This window comes from Crocodylus siamensis, chromosome 9 (genome assembly GCF_052110815.1).
Source record: "Crocodylus siamensis isolate JL-2025a chromosome 9, ASM5211081v1, whole genome shotgun sequence".
In the NCBI taxonomy this organism is placed as follows: domain Eukaryota; kingdom Metazoa; phylum Chordata; order Crocodylia; family Crocodylidae; genus Crocodylus; species Crocodylus siamensis.
In genome coordinates, this window is record NC_143403.1 from 70,219,288 (window position 1) to 70,239,855 (window position 20,568).

Sequence of the window (20,568 nt, forward strand, 5' to 3'; positions counted from 1 at the left end):
AGAGGTGGTGCAATCTCCGTCCTTGGAGGTTTTCAAGACCCAGGTAGACAAAGCCTTGGCTGGGATGATCTTGTTGGGGCTGGCCGGCCTTAAGCAGGGGGTTGGACTAGATGTGACCTCCTGAGGTCCCTGCCACCCTCCGTTTCTGTGATTGTACGATATTCAACCCAAATCTCCCATTTTGCAGCTGATACCTGTTCTTTCTTGCCCTGTCCCCACCGGACGTGGAGGACGGCCATTACCCTTCCCAAAACAACCCGTGGAAAGGTGCCCTGTGCGTGTTCCCAACCGCGTCCCTGCATGGCTACTGCGTGCCAGCATCCCTCCCTCCTGCCATGGGCTACCGAGGGAGGCAGCTTACCTTTGCCTTTCCAGTGGGCATGCGAAGCAAAGCCTATGTGCCCGCCGTACTTGCGATTGAACTCCGCCATCAGGGCCTTGTAAGGGTTGCGGATGAGCAGGATGGCCGAGTCAAAGGACTCGATTTCCTTCTGGCCGCTCTCGTGGGTTTTGATGCAGATGGTCCTTCCGCTCCGCCAGTGATCTCTCTCGCCTTTGAACCCTTTCCAAGCCAAACAAACAAGAGAGACAAGCCCGGGAGCATAAGTACACGCGAAGACCCGAGGAGAGGGAAAGAAGAGAACAACGAGGCGGTGGAGGAGGAGCGGCGTGGGGGCAAATATCAGGCTGCAAAATATTTTGGGAGGAAAACAGCTGGCACGTTAAAATCCACTGGCACGCTCTTTCCAGATGGCAAGAACGTGTACGCTCGCATCTGGAGATGAGCAAGCCCATCGCATTCACGTCCTGCACAGCACAGCATGGGGATGCAACGCCACACGAGGACCAAGTGCTCTGCTTGCGGACACCTCGGCTCCAGGCCGGTGGCAGCCAGCAGAGCGTGTGGCCGCGTGCACAGGTACTCAACCTTTGGCTTCCCCCAGCATGCTATCAAACCTCCACAGCCCGCCTGTGCCGCCACGACTGCTTTTCTGCAGACCCAGCAGATGAAAAGCTGTATTAAATTGATAGCTATACAGTTAAACACACACCTATGGTGCATGATATAAGAAGAGGAGGGTACTGCCGGTACAAAAAATGACGAAATAAATTGCAACTCTTATCAGCGACATAAAATAAATTACCATGATGTTTCACCTGTACGGATAGAATATCACTGTAGAAATCTTTCTTTCTGAAGTTTCCATTTTCCCAATTTTATATATATTTAGTGATTACTTTTGCTTTACTTTGTGTGAGTAGCGGGCTGCCTGAGGCAACAGGCGGCACAAGGCCCATCCTCTCTGCATGCAATGCCGCTGGGCCAGACGGCCAGCAGCCGCTGGATGTGGACAGTGGTGGCCTTAGGGTTGTTGGGGCCCTGGGCAAGCGTCCTTTGGGGCCCCTTACGGGCTTAATCTTGATGACCTATGTATCGTGGATCTTTGTAATATTTTGGGGGGGAATTAGATAACTAATCAAGTGTTAAAATGCAAAGGAGACCCACTTCCTTGCAAAAATTTCCCCCTCCCAAAAATGGTTGCAAAAGTTTGGGGGCCCCTAAAGTGTGGGGCCCCAGGTGGTCACTGGTGCTACCTGGCAGGGCAGACCGGGCATGGGGCTCAGTGGCTCTGGCAGACCGGAGGTGCTAGGATGCTGTGTGGGCGCTGGTACAGTACAGCCTGGATTTTCATACCGGGATGGTCTGCCGCCCCCTTCATCCTCAGCTGGTTGCCGAATTAAAGACGAGCTGCTCAGCTGTCTGCTGTGGGGGGCCCTTCAGAGGTCACCGCTTCTCCCTGCACCTGGGCTTCCCCGGTGATCCTACGCCACTGTCCGCCGTGGCCATGCATGCCTCTGCTACTTTGCAAACCCTCATCATTGCAGGACTGTGACCCCGTGAAGAAACTCTCTTCTGCTGCATCACCTCACCGCACGCCATCGCTTTGCCTGGGCACCGCCGTCCACCAGCTGTAAGACTCCTTACATGGCATTTGCTCCAAACCCTCTTCTCTTGATGACCCAAGCTATGCTCACCCCACGCAAACCTGCCTGGACACCCCATCCCTTTCATTCGAGATGCCAGTCGTGGCAATGACCGACCGGCCGCTCTGCGTGAGAAAGAGATGCAGCACGTCTCAGTAAAAAAGGGGGAAATTTGGTGGCAGCAGATGATTCAAGCTAGCAGGAGAGATAAGATGGAAGTGGATGTCTGACATCAATTAGAGATGCATAATTTGCTCTCCTCGGTTACGCTGCACAATCTAGGTACATCGTGGCTAATCTACTAGTTGCCTGGATACATCCTTGGCCTTCTCCGATGAGCAGAAAGCCCAGAATAAACATGCAATAGTGTTTGATATTTAGCCAGCAGAACAAAATGTTTCAGATCATTAGTTCGTAGATTCTGGTGGCGTGTGATTTTTTTTTTTCTTTTTTCTTTTTTTAAACACGGCAGGATGAAGAAGTTTAAATACATTCCTCTAATGAACGAACGGACTCGAGAAGCGCTGCAGGCAGTGGGCAGAGGTGGTGAGAGGTGGGGACCCAGCAGGTACAGCTAAGTGCAGAGTTGCTGCCTGGGAAACTGTGCCGTGTTCATCTCTGCGTTGAATGAGCCTGGCCGGCATCTCGGAGCTGCTCCGTGATCCCTGTACCGAGTTTGCTCCTGTGCACTGCCCCCACTTTCCCACTCCCACCCCAGTCATTGCAGGCCGCGTAGCTGACTCAGCACGGCGCTGTAAGCTGGCAGGGGCAGGGAGTGCCTTTCTGCTCTGAGTTTGTACAGCACCTTGCACCAAAGGATACTACTGCAATACACGATGGGAAGAGTCCTTTTTGTGTCTGGCACTCATTAGCACGTGGGAATTGCCACGGCAGATAACGGTGGTGGCTCTTGGCCCGTACCTCCTCTCCAGCAGCAGCTGGCACTGAGCCCGCTATCGCATGCCTGCAAGGTAAACGTCCCACCCCTGACACCAGAGGGCACGTGCAGGTGTGCTAATTACCCGGCGAGAAGGCCAAGTGACACTCAGCAGCACTCATTAGCCCACACAACCATGGCTTCGGTGCTTCCGGCTGAGCAGGCAGCATGGCCTGCTTGAAGACACCACTGCTGGGCATGGCAGACCTGGCCTTGGGGATAGCAGGATGAGACGAACGGGTCTTGTTGTCTGGCTCGGGGGTTTGCATGCTGAGCTAGCGATGGGAGCGTTGTGAGTACCCTTGTTGCCAAGAAAGATAACGGCATCCCGGGCTGCGCTGGCAGGTGTGTCGCCGGTGGGTCAAGGGAAGTGATTCTTCCCCTCTATTCTGCACTGGAGAGGCCGCCTCTGGAGCGCTTTGTCCGGTGTTGGGCCCCTGCTATAGAAAGGATGTGGACACATTGGAGAGAGTGCAGCAGACGGCAACAAAAATAGTTGGGGGGCTGGGGGACATGACTGATAAGGAGGGGCTGGGGGCTGGGGCTTATTTAATCTAGGGAAGAAGAGACTGAGAGGAGAGACTTAATAGCAACCTTCCCCTCCCTGCAGGTGGGCTGCAAAGAGGATGGAGCTGGGCTGGTCTCAGTGGGGGCAGACGACAGGACAAGGAGCAATGGGCGCAGGTTGCAGCAAGGGCAGTTTAGATTAGATAATAGGAAGAAGTTTCTCACCAGGAGGGTAGTAAAACACTAAACAAGTTGCCCAGAGAGGTGGTGGGATCTCCATCCTTGGAGGTTTTCAAGGGCTGGCTAGGCAAAACTATGGCTGGGATGATGTAGTTGGGGCTGGTCCTGTTTTGAGCAGGGGGTTGGACTAGATGTGACCCTGAATTTTTGATGATCGCGTGATATGCGCAGCAAGACCTGAGTTAGGCATTGATGAATTAACTTATCACTGTGGAGTTCCCCCCTGTATTAGAGCTGGCTTTATGACCGTTTCCTTCTCTTTTCAAAAGTCTCTTGTTAAGACATACTGTAGTATTTAATCCTGGAGGCCGCTGCTAGTCAAGTAAACCGCGAAGTCCTCCTTACGTCCTACCGCAATGATCTTCACCGGGTAATACCGGCGCATCTGGAAACTCCTCTTCTGTGAGGACAGCTCCCCATGGTCCCAGCTTGCCTCCGAAGACGCCACTTCTCCCCCTCCGCCCACCCCTGCGCTGAGCCCGGCTGTGGCTCTTTGTAATTCCAGCCAAGTCGTATTGCCGGCATTTCCACCACGGGGGGAGCATGGCTGCTGGTCCTCTGGGGACCTCACAGGGCAAGGAGGGGGCAAAGAGGAAAATATTTACTCTGTAAATAATTTCTCCATGTCACAGAGGAACAAAAGATGGATATCCACTGAAATCATTCAGCCCAAGGAGAAACATGCTCAGCGAATCAAGCAGCAGCAGCAAGCGGACTTTACACGTCTCCTCAGGAGCTGACAGTCTGCCGGTATTATTCTGCTAAGCCACCGTGCCTGCCCTAAGCAACAACACTTGCTCTGAAAAAGTCTAATTTGTAAGAGAGAGATTGGCCTCTTAGAGCACAAGGCCAAGAGGATTTGCTGCATTTAGAAAGCAGATATATTCTTATTTGGAGGAGCATGTATTCTGCTAGACAGGCCTGTTTTGTGGCGGTAGAAGAGTGAGCTGGCTGGCATAAAAAATGCAAATAGATCTGCATCCTTGCTCAAATCTCAGTCTTGACTATAACTGTTCCCCCATCTGAATAATAATAATAATAATAATAATAATAATAATAATAATAATAATAAAAAAATGGGTAGATAGATAACTTGTCCTCTGATTCCTTTCCCTTTTTGTGCATTTGCAAGACTAGAATGAACAGAGCTGGCCACGTTCAAATAAAATTCGATATGCCCCCTTTTCCATCTGCCATTCATCCATCATCAGTCCTCTCTTGAATGCAAACCCCCTGTATTGCCACAGCACCTGGGAGCCCGAGTCACGGGTGGTGGGGTTTTTAGCTGCATTTTAGCAGCTCATTGCGTTCACTCCCTTAAAACATTCGGCTTCAAGCGTGTCCTCAGATTCTGCTAAGCATCTGAAACATCTTAAAATGAGGATCCTTTTCCCTGTGCCAGGCTAGGCACCCCGAAGAGTGCCAGATGCATACAGCTGTTTTGGGCTGGGGAGATGATCAGCAGTGCAATGCTCCTGATATTTTTTCAAGAGGCTTGAAAGCACAGCAACAGGGGGACGGCCTAGCTCCTGTTTAATTCCTGCAGGGCTAGCCGGACGGCAGTTTTATTGGGCACGCTCTCTCTTATTTTGTCACTAGGCATCTGTGCTATTTTAGGTTCTCAGTTTGTGCCTCCTGGAGCCTCGCTGTCAAATCCATGCAAGTCAACCCTTTGCATTCCCTTTATCTGACAGTTAATGCAGGATGACGGCGCTTTCTAGGCATGGGCAGCCCGCGTGCGGCTTGGCTTTGCTGTATCATTAAGCTAACTCTCTGCAGTTTAGCTCAGTGCCTGGGAGATTATCTCTGATTGATTGATGCAACGGTGCTTTCTTTGTGAGGCTGGGTCTGGTTACTGAAGGTGTCTGGTCTTCTCTCGGAGGACGGATATTGTTAACTGCACTGGCTTACTCGCCTCCAAAAGTTATTAAATCAAAAGGCCTCTAATGAGATGAGAATTTAAAGGGTAACCAACCCAAATCAACATGCGAGCAGGGACACGTTAAACGACAGATATCCTCAACAGCATGATAAGACTGGACGCAACAAGGGGGCAAAATATCCAGTTAAGGGAATTTCAGTTGGTCTGATAAAAGACGTCAGGTTCACCCAAACAGACCCTCTTGCCAGGACTCTCCATTGTTAAGACCCAGGTTTGACTGCAACCAAAATCCAGCGGCTCTGAGCAAGGCTTAAAAAACTCATCTGAAATACAGACGCGCGTGGAAATCTTGGGAAGGATGCAGAGATTGTTAAAATATGATAAATATTGAGCAATTTGCACCCCGATCTCTGGTAGGAAGTCTCAATCACTTCCACGGGTCAGAAACAACAGGCATAAGGCAGTTTTCCCATAAACTTTCCAAAAATGACGGGCGTAACATCAGTTTTCCCGTAAACTTCCCATGCAGAAGAGAATGTGCTAAGAAATGAGTCTGCCTAAGCAAGAGGCAGTGCGAACGACTCGCCATCTGCCCTCTGAGTTTCCCTTCTTCCTGGGAGAAAATAGCTCACGCCCGACATGGTATACGTCCCCTGGCATGCTGGCACAACAGCAGTACCCGGCATATTAAAAGTCAAACACCCACTGGAGCCTAGTGGGTCACGCCACAATGGTTTTTAGAGCCCCTGGCACCCAAGAGAGATGTGGCCGGCATCCCCGGAGTGGCCTGTTCTCAGCCAGTTGACTGACCCTAGCACGAGGGTCAAAATCGTGCCTCTGGAGTTGCAGCAAGATGCCAGAACTCGGTCCTCGCACTCAAACCAGGCAACAAGCTAGGACTGCCCCCATGCCCGATTCATCCCGCTCGGCTGCCCCGCGGGAACGTCCTCCTCACGCTCTAGAGCAACTGCACTGGGTTAAACTCTCACCCTGTGGGTTTTCATCACTGGGTGTTTGTGCCCGAACGCTTGCAAAGAACAATTTTTCCAACTATTTGGTTGGTCTAATAAAAGATATCCCATTTACCCAAACAGCCTTGTCTGCCCGTGTCCTGAGACCAGCATGGCTACAACCTACACCCCCATCAGCGGGAAGGGAACTTGGCCCATCCACCCCCTTTGCTCTTTTGCTCTTTACTGTATTTTCCCTTCCCTTGTCACAGTGGGCTATTTCTAAATTTCGGTTGCCTCCCCTCCTTTTTTTCTGCAGCCCTTGAAAGTGTCACTTCTGCTTACGGTGGCCTCTCCAGAGATGGCCAAAGATCCTGTCCGTGACTTATCCCTTCTCACCTTTGTTGTAGAGTGATCCATCAAAGTAATAGCTCCCAGTGTAGAAGCCGGTCGCCAGCTCGATGAGGTGGCGCGCCCAAGTATTGCCTGCTCCAGGGAAGCTTGCCAAGGCTATGAATTGTTTGGCTCGAGTGGGTAAAAACCTTCTATCCATACAGCGGTTGTCTGAAAAAGGTTAAAAATAGAAGATGCATCAGGGGGCCGTGCATAAGATCTCTAAGTTGAGAAGAGGTAACAGGGCTTTCCGAGCCTGACATGGTGCAGAAAGAGATATTAAAACATGCTCATTCAGTGCATTTGATCCACAACATCCACTGTGGGGTCTGAGAGCAATGGAGTCCTTCCAACCCCTTTCATGGCAGGATTTGCAAACCCAGTAGCTCTAGGAGGGAGCGGGGCTGGGTATCTTGTTCCTTATGAATGGGGCAGGATGACATGGTTGCCTATGACAGCAGGGGTCTAGGCATGATGGCCTTGTCTCTTCCTCCTGTCCTGTTCCCTATGTCTCTGCTCCTAAACCCTGCTGGGACTGCAGAACTATCCTCTGGCTGCTTCGGATTGGTTTCACTGTACAAATATAAAAGGAAACGATGGTTTCCCGGAGGATCTCGCATGCAGACTTCAAAGCCCTGCTACAAACATCAGCCGGCATCAAGACACGCGGACTCCAGCCCGCTCCCCAGCAGCGCTGAGTCGGGACTCGTCCTTGGCACAGAAATCTCTGCACCGAAGCCAGACACATGCCTTGTCCCTGCTGGGTGCCCGGCACTGCGCGACCTTACAGTGAAGGGGATCTGCGCGGATACGTGACAGTCCAAGAGAAACAGGGGCCGTATACCTAATCCGAGTGTACTCTTCCTATGTGTGTGTTCATCTGCCTGGGCACATGCAGTTTGCACGTGCATTTGCACAGCAGCATCTGACAACAACCGTGTTCATGCTGACTCTGGCGATCTGGCCCTTTTCCTTGGTTGTTCTCTTGGGGGATTTCATTTTGCAGCCTTGAAGACAGGCTGGCTGAGCTAAAGCAGCACAGTTGGCAGAAACAATAGATTCCCACCCTGTATCATCCTTCAGCGATGAAAGGCACCCGCTTCTCATTCCCACACTGCAACAGGGAGTCCACGGGGCTGCTTGCCTGGCAGAGCCATCTGAATTGAGCATGCAGGTCCAGTTTGGCTGTCCACAAAGAAGGAGGTGGATGCCATATTCCAACAGACAGGGAGCAACCCAGGAGATTATATCACCGTCTACCATGGCGCGGTAGACGGCCTCTTATTCTCCTTCTATCTTCATTTTTCCTCGATGATAAAGAGGCAAGCCAAGGGATGGTTAGGTTTACTAGAAAGAAACCGGGTCAGTTCCTCGAGGTTTCGTGCCGTCTCCTGGGGAAGATGCTGCGGCAATGGAGAATGAGATGGCTGTAGTATGGAAAAGTCTTGTTCCAAACCCTGTTTCAAGACTGGAGAAAGACTGAAATATGCTGGCAAAGCGGGGAAAAGAGCTGCATGTGTCCTCTTACCACGATGCTCTAACTGGATACGGCTGCACCGGTTCAGTTCAGGCTTTCTAGGAGCAGAAGAAAAATGAAGGTCGGCTCAGACTGGTGAAAGGATTGCAGCACGCTCAGGAAATGAATGCAGCAGTAGGTTTGTGTGTGTGGCTTTCCATCTGGCCAGATCCAGCTGCGCTTAGCTGTGAGTTCACAGCACAAGGCGGCATGGCTAGATATCAGATGCTTAGTGCTGTTGGATTAGACATGGATTACAGATTTTGCATTGATTCGTCATTACGCCCTGTGGCCGAATCTCTCTGAATCGACTTTAAATCTTTTCCGAATCGATTCGGAAAAGCAATTCAAATCTCCGAATCAAATCGGCCGAATCTGAATCGAATAGTTGCCTATTCATGCAGGCCTACCGCTTGGGTGTTCCCAGACTATCCATGGCTACTCCAATAACCAAATGAACACTTCTTCCAATAAGTAGATTGCAAAAGGCAGCATTGATGAGCTGCAAGAATCGTCTCCAGGGTGCCGCTGCTTCATTCAGGCGGACGATGGAGTAGACTTCGAAGTGATGGCTGTGATGAGATTCTGTCTTCCCACCTGTTGGGCTTTCAGTCGCTGAAGTGGGTGATTCCCACTTCCCAGCTTCTGCCGAATGCAAAGCTCTAATTGACTTGTCATTTTCCAGCCTCAGAAAACGGGGCATTTGTATTATTGCAGAATCACACTTATACGGTTCCTAGGTAGGGTGGGTACCTACACTTACCCTTCTCTCCTGTCCTAATTATTGCAATAATAAAAAAAAAAAAAATGCATGTTTAGCACAGCCTCAGAGAAGAGCAGAACAGAATAGCTTAAAATAAAATACTATGAAATGACACGGTTTGAATGCTGAAGCCAATTAATGTGGGCTGTCTGGCCCTCTCTCCCGCCAATATCCAAATGCGCTTCCTTGCAAGAATGTTAATGCCAGCGCTATGAGAGTTTTGCAGATTAGTGGACAATAGGATGAGGAGCGTATGATGTATCCACCGCGGTGCAAACTGCGAAATGTAGTAAACAATTCATGCTGGCAAAGTACATTGAGCTGCTTGGATAGAGACGTGCAAAAGGTTAACGCAGGCATCTTCACTCTATTTTGTTTTCTAGCATCATTTAAACCTGCTTGAGATCTCCCTCTAGGAGCTTTTGTTGAAGACAGTGGGGCTGGGGGCAAAAAGTAACCATGTTACTGCAAAGAGACAGCAGGTAGTAATGCCCTGGAAATTCAGACTTTCCTTTGGGCCGTCATGAGAGCGATAAAAAGGCAGGGCTTTGAAGTGGCATTTGAGACTTCCTTTCGGCTTACTCAGCTCGTTCTTGGAACAATCCTGACTGGGCTCGTCTACACATTCATTAATGCACCTTAGGTACCGTGCATTTAGTTTAGTGCTTGCTTAATAAAGTACTAACTAAATACACAGCAGCTAGAGTTACTGCACAGTAGCACCGGCACATGCTTACTTGTGCATTAGCCTAATAACACTACGCAGTAGGTTATTAGCACAGTTTTTAACTGCTGCGCAGTGTGATTAAGCTAACGCACAGTGTAGATGTGCCCACGGAGGTGGTTGGAAAGGAGGTCAGGATGAGAGTCACCTTGGAGAATGAGTCTGGGAGTTTCACATTTCCTTTTAACTTCCTGTCCTGGCCTTTTCCTTTCTTACCCTTTGACCACAGTCTTCCAGTCCCAGGTAATGACCGTAGGCATCTCCTTTCAGCTGTGCTGCTGTCCCTGAGTTTGCAAGAACCCCCTGTCTGGACATATTGCCACCCCCTTGCCGGAAGAGCGCTGCATTCTTGCTGTTTTCCAGCAAACAACTTCATGCCTGTATCCACCATTGGGATAGGATCACCCAGCAGAGATAGGTAGGTAGCTTGAAGTGACCTCTTTCTATGATGGTTTCAATCCTACCTCCTCTTTGAAACCGATTCTCAAGCGTCGATGTGTTCAAGCATGCCGTTGGGAGGCCTTACACTTCCTAGCTCAGGCTGCTTTTGGAGAGGGTACCAACGTTTCGCCCTTTTCCAGTGATTTCACCACCCTGTATTGGTTACTGCCCCCTGACAACACCCGGTGAGGCCAAGGGGCACGAAGCATTTGGGTGGCTTGTACAGCGAGCCAGCAGCTGCACTTAGGTGGGAGCTAACTGCCGGTCTCCAGCTTTTCTTACTAGCTATGCACCTCCCAAGAGGAGAAAAATACAGTTACCCCGAGCTGGAAGAAGCAGAACTTTATAGCTTTCCATGGTGCTTTGCCAGTGACAAATGAAAAGCATGGTCACAGGCCAAAGCTATAGGCGCTCCAAAGGGGTGGGTAGGACGTAAAGGGACGGGGATCCAAAGCAAAGGCAGGGGGTGAGGAGTGCTACATAGGAAGGGAGTGAGGAGCCTAATGTTTTGGGACACAGCATGCTCCTGCAGAGAGATGGGCTTGGTTATATCCTTGCTTTCACGCGTCTGAGTACACCTTGACAGACGGCGGTGCCCTTCCGACAGGCCAGCGGGGAAGAGCGGGTGAAAAAGCCCTGTGAAGGCAGACCAGGGACACCGCTTTCCCTCCACGAGCAGTGGCTCTGGCCTGCAACTTGATGGTGACAAAAAAGAAAAAGAAGGAAGAAAGAGAGAAAGAAAGAAAGAAAGAAAGAAATCTGCTGAAGGCAGATGGCAAACTGTTATTTCCTGTGCCTGATTTAAGCAGTAATTACAGCTGTTTGTTCAGAGGAGGATTTATTTCCTGGGAAATTAAAATAAATGGTAATTTTTAATGAAAGCCGAATGGATGGTTGGAAACCGATGTTATTTTATCCGGGACAAACTGAGGTTTGGGTCATCATGCGTGCCGGGGTGAATTTAAACACTGGCAGCAAAGCTGAACGTGCACCCAGGGGTATGAGGTGCGTCTCCTTCCCCGCCGACAGCTGGCCCGGAGGGCAGGTCTGCGCAGAAAGTGCACCGGGGAAGAGGAACGAGGTCGCGCCGTGCTGCTCAGCAAAGACCCCAGAGCACTTGCAATGGAGCTGGGATCACAACTCAAGATTTCATCAAGGGAAAGATTTCCCGGCGGAGGTGCTGGGGGGGAACGGCCTCCCCGACGGGCGTGCAGCAAGCAGGCTGGGTAGCTCACAAGAGGTAAGAAATAACCTTACAGGACGATTTGCCGCGTGACAGGTCTAGTTGAGCGGGCTCGTGCCCACCCCACGCAGGTGCGAGGTTGCACCAGGCATTGCTCCTTCTGCAGGAGGAGGGCCGCGGCCGGCGCGTCCTGGGAACCTCCCAGAGCAAACCAGCCCCGCGAGCGGGATGCCGGGTACCTTGCACTTGTGTCTGGTAGACGATGAAGTACTCGGCCGTCCCACAGCTCTCAAAATCCTCGCCGGTGCATTTCTGGGCGCACAGCTGCTCGTCCTCACGCTCGTGCAGGGTGAAGAGCGTGGTGGGGAAGCCGCAGTGGCAGGAGGTCCCCGCGAGGGCCGACAGCGGGTATTCCTGCGGGGAGCAAGAGATGGAGCATTTGAGCCCGAGTGAGATGTGCACCCCTGCAACCTGGGCCCGCGGCCCCAAGCTATGAGGGAAGGCCCAATCTCGCTAGCCCTTCCCACTTAACCCTAGGGTGACAGCTGACCCTAGGGGTCTAGTTCCCTTTAATTCTCCTGCCTCTAATGGTTCCCAAAGGAGCCGCTGTGGCGGCTCGAGCCCTTTGGGGGACTTTGACCTGGGTTTCTCAGCTCAGCTGCAACTGGCTCTTCCAACCCTACCGCCCAAGGCACGCAGCAGGCATCTCTGGGCACCCAACAGCTGCAGCACGTGAACGTGGAGCTGGGCTGATCTCAGTGGGGGCAGACGACAGGACAAGGAGCAATGGGCTCAAGTTGCAGCCAGGGAGGTTGAGGTTGGATATTAGGAAAAAGTTTCTCACGAGGAGGGTGGTGAAGCACTGGGATAAGCTACCCAGAGGTGCTGTGGAGTCTCCATCCTTGGAGGTTTTTAAGCCGTGGCTAAACAAAGCTTTGTCTGGGATGACGTAGTTAGGGATGGTCCTGCTTGGAGCGTGTAGTTAGATGGGACCTCCTGAAGTCCCTCCCAAAACTCACTTTCTATGACTCTTTGAGCCATGGGAGCAGCCTGGCTGGTGCACAGACAGGGCAGCTGTCCCTTCCCTCTCCACCCTGGCTGTGTTGTGTCCCCAGTCCTGTGTGTGGGTGGGAAATCTCTGGCCCTCATCACTGTACGGTCCAGGCACGTCCCCGTCTGATCTGCACGTCTCCTCCCGCGGCTGCCCGAGCTGTGCGTCCCCGCTCACGGGCCGGTACCACGGAGAGGACGCTTGCTACCGAGAGCAGCAAAAGCAGGATGTCCTGCCTCTGTTCCCTACCCCTTGCAAGTCGGTCCTCCCCGCCTGTCCCAGCTGGACCCCCCCGGCTGCCTGCCAGGGCCATGCTTTGAAGAGCCCCCTTTTTTCCTTCTAACTGCGGGGAGGGAAGGCGAGTACACATCCGCTGCTCCTTTGCATTAAAAAGACACAAAATCTCCCCCCGTAAGCTACTCCCGCGCCTCTTCTTTGGCTCCGTGCAAGCTAAGGAAGGTGTGCGGCGCTCCGTCCACACGGCCCATCCCGCGGGCAGAGTCGCGTCGCCGTCACCACCCCGGACCGAGCCCAGCCGCGAGGCTCTGCGCCGCCTCGCTGGCCAGCAGGAAGGGAAAAAAGAAAAAGAAACCTCCCAGATTTCTATCATTTCCCGCATCCCCTCGCTCAGCCGTGGTCCTGCATTGCAAAAACGCCGGCGTGGAAATTGCTGAGCCATTTGCTAGCGCGGGGTGTAATATATCTGGAGCTATGATGCTCCTCTTAAAATCATGGCCTGCTACAGCTCTGGTAATTTGTGAGTTTGTCACCCGGAGTAAGGTTACTAAAAGCCCATAGACTGCATCTTCGGTGACCTCATTTGGATTTTAAAGTACAGAGTTATGAGGGAACATTCAGGGAGTGACAGGCAATTTAACAGCCGGGGCTGCGGCAACGCTGGGTTAATCAAGGGGCTCCACACACAGGCTTTTATTTACATCTCCCCGAGCCCAGCTCTCCAGGGAGCGGCGAGGAAGCAGGGCCGAGGCGCGGCGCTGCGGCTCGTATTTAACCGATGTGACAGAGAGCAGGCAACCTAATGGCTTTCGGCGGGGCTGTCGAGGGAGCCCGCAGCGCCGTACAGCCGGGGAAAGCACCTCTGTTTCTGATGTGTGGTTTGGGGGGGGGAAATCTTCCAGTGCATTTGAGCTGCCGGACGCAGGAAGCCCAAGCAGGCTCCAAATCCCTTCCCTTCCTTTCTGCCAGCATCTGTTCGAGCGGCCTGCAACACGGGGCGGACGTCGTGCAGCACCGGAGCCGTGCCGGCACCCGGGCATAGTGCTGTGCCTGCCGGGGTATAGCTCGGGGGAAGTCTCCCGGTGCGGGTGCACGGTGCCGTCTGGACTGCTCTGCAGGGGCTCTCGTGTTTGCACGTCTCGCCTGGGGGATCTCTGGACGTGCTCTGTGACCTTACAGCAGGGAGACCTCCAGGGTCACTGGATGCAGGGCCGCAGGCTGTGGCTGCGATTTAAGCCTGAGCTTCCTGAAACGGGCCTCTCCAAGACTAGGGGGTTTCCTGGGTGTGAAGCAACCCAGTAAAATGCCAGCGCCTCATTTCAAATTCCCCCAGAGGCAGGTGCTCCTCTGGAGCTCCTTGTCTGAGAGCACCCTACTCTTTCGGGTCGCGCCCGAAGCTCTCTGCGTCCCTGCTAATTGCAGACCTGGACGCTGTTTGCAAGATCACTACTGTAGGGGCACCTGAATTAGTTTCCAAAATGGCCTTTGGCTTTTCTGTGATTCATATCTGCAGCCGTCCGCGCCATCGCAGAAATGAGCCATCGTCGTGCTCCAGGGCGTGAGCTGCCAGTGCAGCTGCGGTGAAGAGGGAATCTGCCCTTCCCCTTCCCGCCATCGCACAATTTACGGCTCCCTCCCATGCATTTCGCATCATATTGCATCAAACACAGGCAAAACCCAGCTAGGGCTCTCAGGTCACAAGTTGAGGGAAGTTACTACAGCATCGTGAAAGTCCGGGGCCGGTGGCAGATCTTGCCGCTAGCGGGCCCAAAGGTCCTGCTCTGCCACTGCTCAACAAGACCCTTGGCGAGTGTGCAGTCTGGGCCGGAGAGATGCCCTCCCCACCCCCGCCCAAAAGCCAAATCCTTAGCTGGGGCCACGGGGTGTAGACCCATCTAGCTTCAGTGTTACCCCACGGGAAGAGGAAGGTGGAAGAGAAGGTGTAACCCATGCATGCTCCACCAAGTCATGAAGGTAGGACCTCAGAAACCTGATGGAAAGGGACTCTAAGAAGCTGATGGTGTTGAAGCAGCCGGCCAAGTGGGGCAATGCCTTGTCAGCTCAGCGGGGACCCGTCTTCGCCGGGGCAGGAGCTGCTCACGGTATGTTTTCAAGATGCTGGGCAACAGAAAACATGAGCTTTCCTTCAGCCTCACTCCTGTGTTGGGACATGACCAAGTCTTCCTCGAGGATGAGCTGATAACTTAAATCCTTCTCCCCACCTTCCTGTCTCTGGGTCTTGCATATGAAGTAGAAAAGAGACCCAGTCTTTCCTTTCTTCTAGGGCCCCGCTGGCTCTTACCCTTCACGGGACTCTGTAGGGACACTCTCCTCCTCATTTCTCCGACCCCACTTTTTCCACCATCTCAGTCCCCCTCCCACGCCTACCACGGCCTCTCCACCGAGACCTTTTTCTTTGATCCTTCCATTCGGACGCACCGGCAAGGGAGGTGGCAGGGAGCACCTACTCCTACACCCTGTTGAGTGTTAGGAGCACAGGATGGAGCTGACACCGCCCCAGATGCTCAGCTAACGTCCACCAGCATCACTCCATCGGCTTGAATGAACTGGTGATCATTTGTACCAGCTGAGACCTTGACCTCCTCGTTTTCATGTGGGAAGCAATCGCTGTTGTTTCATAGAGTTCACAGACATTAGGGCTGGAAGGGACCTCACAAGATCATCGGGTCCAGCCTCCGCCCAGGGGGCAGGCAGTCAACTGGGGTCAGATGAGCATCCAGGCATTTCTTGAACATATCCAGAGCAGGTACTCGCAGCGGTGCAGTCAAAGCTGGCCACCACCGGTGCAGAATTACAAAAACCTTCCTCTGAATCTGTGAAAGGCTTGTCAGGCTGCTCCAGGTAAAGCTTCGGTCAGGGGATAACACCCAGGCAGCTCATAGAGGAAGTGAAAGGGGAGAAGTTGTAGCATTGCTACCTTACTGATGGGTAAGCGTTCTTTTTTATGGTGCAAAGGTAGGCTGTGAATGGTGCTGGTTGTAGTTCGGCTACATGTTGTTATAGGTAACCGGATTAAAATCAATCTGCTGTGATTTCTATTATTATTATTAATATTATTAATATTATTATTATTATTATATTATTATTATTATTCAGAGGCCAAGGCTGAGCCATGAGAAGACCCTAAATCAGGTCCTCTCTGGTTCACCCCAGTTGTGACTGGGCTCTAAGGGGTTACCCCTGCTAGCTGGAGGTCGTGTGTCAGCTCAGAGGCCCGTCCACGTCAGGGGATACCCGGGTGGGCTTTACACTTACCTTTCCAGTGCAGAAGTCCACGCACTTGTCGACCGACATGTTGAGCATCACCTGGCTCACAGGCAAAGCTATGGAGGTGTTGTCCGGCCTGCGGAAGCATCCGCGGAAGATCGCGCTGCCGTCTGGAACGGAAAGGGCGTCACTGAGCAGAGGCGAGGCGAGGCGAGGCGAGGCTGCAGCTCGCGGGGGACCGTGGCGCGGCGCTAGCGCTATGCGGATGGATGCGAGGGCTCTCTGTCACCCCCCCAACCTGCTTGCCACCCTTCTGGCTTTGCAGCTTCAAAGTGCCCCGTCTTCCCCCCGCAGCCCGCCGGAGGGTGGCAGACAGCTGTCATTCACTCCAAGCCCACGCATGCCCCAGCACCTAGTTTTAGGGCCGCTGGTCAGCTATGACGGAGCACAAAGCCACCTCGGGCGGAACTGATGCCTAGGGGACTCTCCATCACTGGCGGTGGCCGGGAAGGGCTGGACCGCCACCGGCCAGGGATGATGTAGGCACAGCTGTGCCTATGTCCTGCTACAGGGGTTTCCCAGGCTTCTGGGCTGTGCTGGCTGTCCCCTCCCCTGCTTTCTGCTGCACGTGCCAGGGGGGCTGCACCTTCCTCAAAGGCACTGGGTGTTGGCTGCGGCAATTTTGACTGCCAGTGCTCCTGCTGGGAGTAAAACCAGGAGGGTCCTGGCTAGAGGGTCTCGCCCCTCCATTCAGGGTCAGACCTGTGCCATATTTAGGGTCAGGGAGGAATTTTACCCCATGGTCAGATTGGTATAAACCGGGGGGGGTTGCCTTACTCCCTAGTGCGGGGCACGGACCTCTTCCTGGGGTCTCCCAAGGGTACACCGGCAACCTTTTACAGAAGCAGGACGTGGCCGCTGCGGTTCCCCTGCTCCATCTGTGGCAGGGTCGGGTGTGCGTCAGGGTTGCTCGCGGGATTACGGTGAGGTTAGAGCATGGGTTTGCACAGGATGGTTTGGGCAGGGCTGATCCTGCCTCAGAACGAGACGCCACCTCTGCAGCCAGCCCCACTTCTCCATGACGCGCGGCTCTGAGCGACGGAGGGACCGGCACCGACTGCACGACCTCGGCCCACAGCACCAAGCCACGCGCTACGTGGTCTCGCCGCTGCAGGGATTAAAAAAGCGCCCTTCCCTAGTTTTCAGACAACGATCCTTCTTTCCAGACAACTCTAACTTAAAAAAGCCTCTGGCCAAGCCAGGGATCCAATCTGAACCAGAGGCAATTAATTTTACTCTGAGAAAGGACCTGGAACGTCACCGAGAGAAACAGTCTTTGCTGACTTGAGCAAAAAAACCCCCCAGCGGAAGCACAGCAGCCACACGTCGGCCCTGACAGGTTATCCGGCAATGGCACAGTGACGCGCGCTCGCGCCGACAGCCTCCCTGAAGAGCCCGATCGCTGACGAATGCCTCATCCTCGCTCCTTCCAGGCACGCATTTCTTCTTCTCTCGTTAGACGGGGGAGCAAGGAGCCTCCTGATTATGTCCTGGCGTTTCCAGATGTTGGTTCCCTCCACTCGGTCGTGCTCCTGGCTGGTTTTTTCCTCCCCTTCGTCCTAGTTCAAACATTGCAAAAGCCGTTCTGGAGGAGGAAGGTGCAATTCCCCGGGCACCAAGCTGGTCCATGCTTTGGCCGTGTCTATAGCACACTTGGCTCACAACTGATCCCTATCCCTTGCCCGGGGCGGGTGAAGATCCATGCCTTTTTATTTTTAAGTCCTTCACAGCCCCTTCATCAGGTTGATTTTCTCCCCTCTTCTCTCTCTGAGCAGTGTTTGTACTCCCCAGCATTCGCTGCGCCTGCTTTTAACCCTCTGCTGCTTATTCCTTTAAAATGTTTGTGGTTTTCTATCGGCACAATGATGCCAGTGGCTTGCTGGGGCTTATCAACACTGTTTCCTGCAAGCATAGGTGAATTTTGCCAGCTCTGAAAAGAGGCGAATCCACCCTTAGCCCTGGAAATCGGTTTCCAAGTGATGAGGAATTAGAAAAGCACAGGGCTGCCTGGCAGCAGGAATGTCTGTGCTGTTTTGTGTGCGCTGAAATATGCTTTTAAAAACACTCTGGAACGGGGCCGCGGTCTCACAACTGGATTAGCAATTGAAGCGGCGATCTTCACCTGGGAAAATGCACATTAGGCCGCGGACGGTGTACCTTGGCCCTCTCACTTCTCACTGTTTCCTGTCTGGTTTGAATGCCAGCATTATGCCACTCTAATCCAATCAGCGAATCCATTTGTTCTGACCTTTGGAGAGAATAGCGGGGCCTTTTAACTGAAGTTTGAGCAGCAGCTCCTGGAAAAGTGAATTTCACAGTGCCCTGCGTTAAATGTCAGGATTGTGGCGGCGAGAGACGTACCATCTGTTTGAGCAGGCTTGGTTCAGAGAAGAGCAAACTTCTGCAGAGGTCAGCAGCGAGGGAGCCGGCACAGACCGAGGGGCAGATCGCGGGAGAGCGTCTTGCGTTCGGGAGAAGGCCCCATCGTAGCGTCCCGGATAACGCGGGTTACGGACGTCCGCACGCCTGCAGAGCAGCTGCCCGGCTTCAGACCGATGGGACTTCGGGTTGAGATGAAGACAAAGCAAAGGGAACGAACGCAAGTAAGTCAGACTAAAAAGGTGTCCCTGAAACAGGTGACGACGGGTCCGGAAACAAACTGGCTGCTGGTTTAGAGGTGTAACCGTGCAGGACCCGGGTGGGCAAGGAGCCGAGACACCCTGCAGCATAAGGCAGCGTTACAGCGGTAACTGCCCGTGCCCGCACTCCCGCCGCGCGGCGGGCAGAAGTTGATGGCAACCCGCTGCAGGACCGTACCTGCCGCCGAGCCCGCTAGTGTCCCAGTGCGTGCCGGCAGCACGCTCTGGGAGCTCTCCGTTTTCCCCGTCCTTCTCCCAGAGCAGTTTTGGGGAGGCATTTGCATTTTTCTAATGCGATTTCTTGCACGCTCTCCCATGGGACAGGCTGGCGACCGGGAAAAAAACCGAATACCCAGCCAGGTATCTTAGCGACTTCCAAGGATCACTGTAAATGTTCCTCTGCCTGACTGCAGAGCTTCACTCTCCCTTTGACATTTAAGTACCTGCTAATGAGCCCCACCAGTCTTTGGGTTTGAAAGATGAGGGAAGGCGGAATCCAATGAATACAGAATTACAGGCGAGATTCACAAAAGCCTTTGCAAAGCCAGGAGAAGATCAAAACCCTATTTCTGACTCATTAGAGAGGGACTCGGCATTCACGGATGCCTCTTCCTTTCTCCCTGGCTCTTTTTTCCCCTTTGTCGGGGTGTGCTACACTTAATCCAACTGTCCAAAGCACTTAATAAGGAGACACCTCCTCCATTCACAGTGTAGGCTCCACCTGCCAAGCGGGTGACTGTTCCCGTGAAGGGGCTTTCCAGCCACCGAAGGGACCCACCAACGTCACCTCGCCATAGGGACGGGGGAACAAGCTAGTTCCCGGGACACCGGCTGAAGGCACGAGCAGGTTTCTGGGCAAGGCCTGGTAGTTTCATAGACACCAGGGCTGGAAGGGACCTCGGGAGATCATCGAGTCCAGCCCCCTGCCCAAAGGGCAGGAAGTCAGCTGGGGTCATAGGATCCCAGCAAGATAAGCATCCAATTTACTCTCGAAGGTGTTCAGTGTAGGTGCTTGAACCACCTCCGCTGGCAGACTGCTCCAGACCTTGGGGGCTCGGACAGTAAAGAAACTCTTCCTTATGTCCAGCCTGAAACGGTCTTGCAGGAGTTTGTGACCGTTCGACCTCGTCATCCCTTGGGGCGCTCTGGTGAACAGACGTTCCCCCAGATCCTGGTGGTCACCCCTGAGAAACTTATAGGTGGCCATCAGATCACCCCTGAGCCTGCGCTTTTCCAGGCTAAAGAGTCCCATGGCTCTCAGCCTGTCATCGTAAGATCTGTTTTCCTGACCTCTGATCATGCGCGTGGCTCTCCTCTGGACTCTCTCAAGCTTCTCCACATCCTTTTTGAATTGTGGAGCCCAAAACTGGACGCAGTACTCCAGCTGCGGCCTCACCAAGGCCGAGTACAAGGGGAGAATGACGTCCCGGGATTTGCTCGAGAAGCATCTATGGATGCACGCCAGCGTTTTGGTCGCTTTACTAGCCGCAGCATCGCATTGGAGGCTCATGTTCATCTTGTGGTCAATGATGACCCCCAAGTCCCTTTCATCTGTAGTGCTATCCAACGTTGCAGCAAGAAGCAGGAGTCCTGGGTGTCTAGCGCAGTCTCTGCCCCGATTTACTGTGAGGCTTTGGTTGAGTCCCTTAAATCTCCCCGGGCCTGTCCCTGGTATGAACGGGGCGCAGAGCCACGGTCCCTGTTAGGGACAGCAGTGGAGCGTCACTGGGACGGTATCCCTTTAGCCGCCTTCCAGCACCAAACGAGGACTATCAAACCCAAGTGAGTAGGTGACACAAAGCAACGCTAACATCTCCCAGGTCCCCAGTCC

At 53.2% G+C, this 20,568-nt stretch overlaps 1 protein-coding gene across 3 annotated transcripts in view; it reads right to left on the reverse strand.

Moving 5' to 3' along the window:
- The window catches only part of WSCD2 (WSC domain sialate O sulfotransferase 2), a 100,956-nt gene that overhangs the window by 14,739 nt on the left and 65,649 nt on the right, over positions 1-20,568 (reverse strand). For 2 of the 3 annotated variants that reach the window (XM_090063632.1, XM_090063633.1), the window contains exons 5-8: positions 16,087-16,208; positions 11,762-11,936; positions 6,902-7,066; positions 362-562 (exon numbers count right to left, since the gene is read on the reverse strand). In XM_090063632.1, coding sequence (XP_089919758.1) covers positions 362-562; positions 6,902-7,066; positions 11,762-11,936; positions 16,087-16,208 — 663 coding nt within the window. The remainder of the gene's footprint in view (positions 1-361; positions 563-6,901; positions 7,067-11,761; positions 11,937-16,086; positions 16,209-20,568) is intronic. The other variant, XM_090063634.1, reaches the window with a different exon arrangement.